The sequence below is a fragment of the Hippocampus comes genome, unplaced genomic scaffold, assembly GCF_001891065.2.
Source record: "Hippocampus comes isolate QL1 unplaced genomic scaffold, H_comes_QL1_v1.1 scaffold326, whole genome shotgun sequence".
Lineage (NCBI taxonomy): Eukaryota > Metazoa > Chordata > Actinopteri > Syngnathiformes > Syngnathidae > Hippocampus > Hippocampus comes.
The window spans coordinates 198,853-200,673 of record NW_017805930.1 but is presented as its reverse complement, the minus strand read 5'-3'; the positions used below and the strand labels follow the sequence as shown (position 1 = coordinate 200,673).

The following is a 1,821-nucleotide window of genomic DNA, read 5'->3' as shown; positions in this document are numbered from 1 at the left end:
CACTTTTGAAAGATGTGTGTGTGTGTGTGTACACACACATATACTGTATATACACGTGTGTGTGTGTGTGTGTGTGTGTGTACATACACATATATATATATATATATATATATATATAGTATTTCTTGCATTTAAAAACAATATTTATACATTTAAAACTACACTGTTGAACATCACATTTTTATGTATGTATATATGTATATATGTATTTATTTATAGATATTTTTTTGTTTGTTTGTTATTGTTCCCCACCTACTGCCCAAAGTCGGCTGGGATAGGCTCCAGCATGCCCACGACCCTTGTGAGGATAAGCGGATTTGAAATTGGGACGGGTGAAATATATTAATTTTTGATGAATGTGCTTAAATGATTTGACTCATTCTTTACAGTGTACCAAAGGTTGTGCACCTGTACATGGATGTCGGTAACAGCAGCACGGATAACCTAAAAGCATGAAAGACATGCAGTTTGGCTAACTCGTCCCACAGTAAGTTCATTGAGACGTTTGAAATATCTCGCATCACTTGTCAATCATTTGTGAGTTCACCAAACAGCAGAGGAGAGCATTCAACTGTCCTCAAAATGAACAAGTTTCTCGCATCACATGATGTTAAAAGTGTGTCCTGTATTTGGTGGCCCTTCTCTTACTTGAGCTCCCCCTCCTCAATGAAACCACTCCTGTCCTGGTCAATGATGTCAAAAGCCTTCTTCAAGTCGTCCAAGGGCTTGCCAGCCAGGCCGCTGGTCTTGAAGAACTTGTCGTGGTCGAACGTTCCGGCGTCTGAATTTCAAGTGTCACGTCAGCATGATTAACATATAAAAGTTTGTGTGTGTGTGTGTGTGTGTGTGTGTGTGCGCGTGTGTGTGTGCGGTTTTCTTGCCACCTTTGCAAGCATCCAGGGCTGCAGCGACCTCAGCATCATGCAGTATACCGTGCAGGGCCATTGTGAGATGCTGTTTTCAAATCGAAAATGTATCGTCAGGGACACATATGGCAAACGAGACATCATGATTCATCAATGTTCCACTTCTAACAAATTCACATTGTCATGTGCTATGTAAACATCAAATAATTCGATAGTCAGGTGTTATAGCAGCAAACAGTAGATCGCTTGATAAATAAGCATAACATGACGGTTATATACAAAGACTTTTTTGAGTCTATTGAATACGGATGGTGATGAGAGGGTGACGATTTGATCCGTGTCGATTCAGCTTCGGTCCCCAGGAATTGACTACCGCATCAATTGATCTGGCCTGCCATGCAATTTTCCACTCAAAGGAAGCATTATGAAACAAATTTAAAAAACTCACAGGACTTCTTCAAAAACATGCAGCAATTTAAAAATCTTTTCGAAGGACAACGTTATGGTCCCATTTGAGTTTGTAACGCAGTAGGTGTCCAGAGCGAGCCACATCTCCTGCAAGCAGCTGACGCTTATCTTTCCTCCCAAACTTCATGTTCTGCCTTAAAAAAAATCAATTTCTCCTATTTTCATCTTGTTGAATCAAACTCACCTCTTGGGGTGGGGAGGGGGTCTTTGTTTTGGACGGTACAGATGATGCGGGACACGAGTCGGGAAGTCGACCACAGTGATCGCCCGGGTGTCACCGCTGACCTTTTATAGGTTTACCCCATCGAAATCTGAGGCACTGGATAATTGACACCGCTCAAATGGGGAGGAGGGGGGGACCAAGTGGGTGAACATTTTGCCACCGTAGCCAGGGAGCGCTCTATTTTTAAAGTTTCACAAACGAAGACGCTTAAAAGGTGCGTTTGAAGAAGTCTATCACCCCCCCCCCCCCCCCCACCCCCCCCCC

The 1,821-nt window shown here is 42.8% G+C and overlaps 1 protein-coding gene and 1 long non-coding RNA gene across 2 annotated transcripts in view; one reads left to right on the top strand and one right to left on the bottom strand.

Moving 5' to 3' along the window:
* Positions 1-642, top strand: part of LOC109527734 (uncharacterized) — a 14,255-nt gene extending 13,613 nt beyond the window's left edge. Inside the window, exon 4 of the long non-coding RNA XR_002170576.1 lies at positions 390-642. This is a non-coding gene — a long non-coding RNA (uncharacterized LOC109527734). The remainder of the gene's footprint in view (positions 1-389) is intronic.
* LOC109527731 (parvalbumin beta-2-like) overlaps positions 1-1,647 on the bottom strand; it is a 2,401-nt gene extending 754 nt beyond the window's left edge. The window contains exons 1-3 of the mRNA XM_019889799.1: positions 1,519-1,647; positions 885-954; positions 649-781 (exon numbers count right to left, since the gene is read on the bottom strand). Of these exons, the coding sequence (XP_019745358.1) occupies positions 649-781; positions 885-945 (194 nt within the window). The 5' untranslated portion in view covers positions 946-954; positions 1,519-1,647. The remainder of the gene's footprint in view (positions 1-648; positions 782-884; positions 955-1,518) is intronic.
* Between the last annotated feature and the right edge of the window lie 174 nt (positions 1,648-1,821).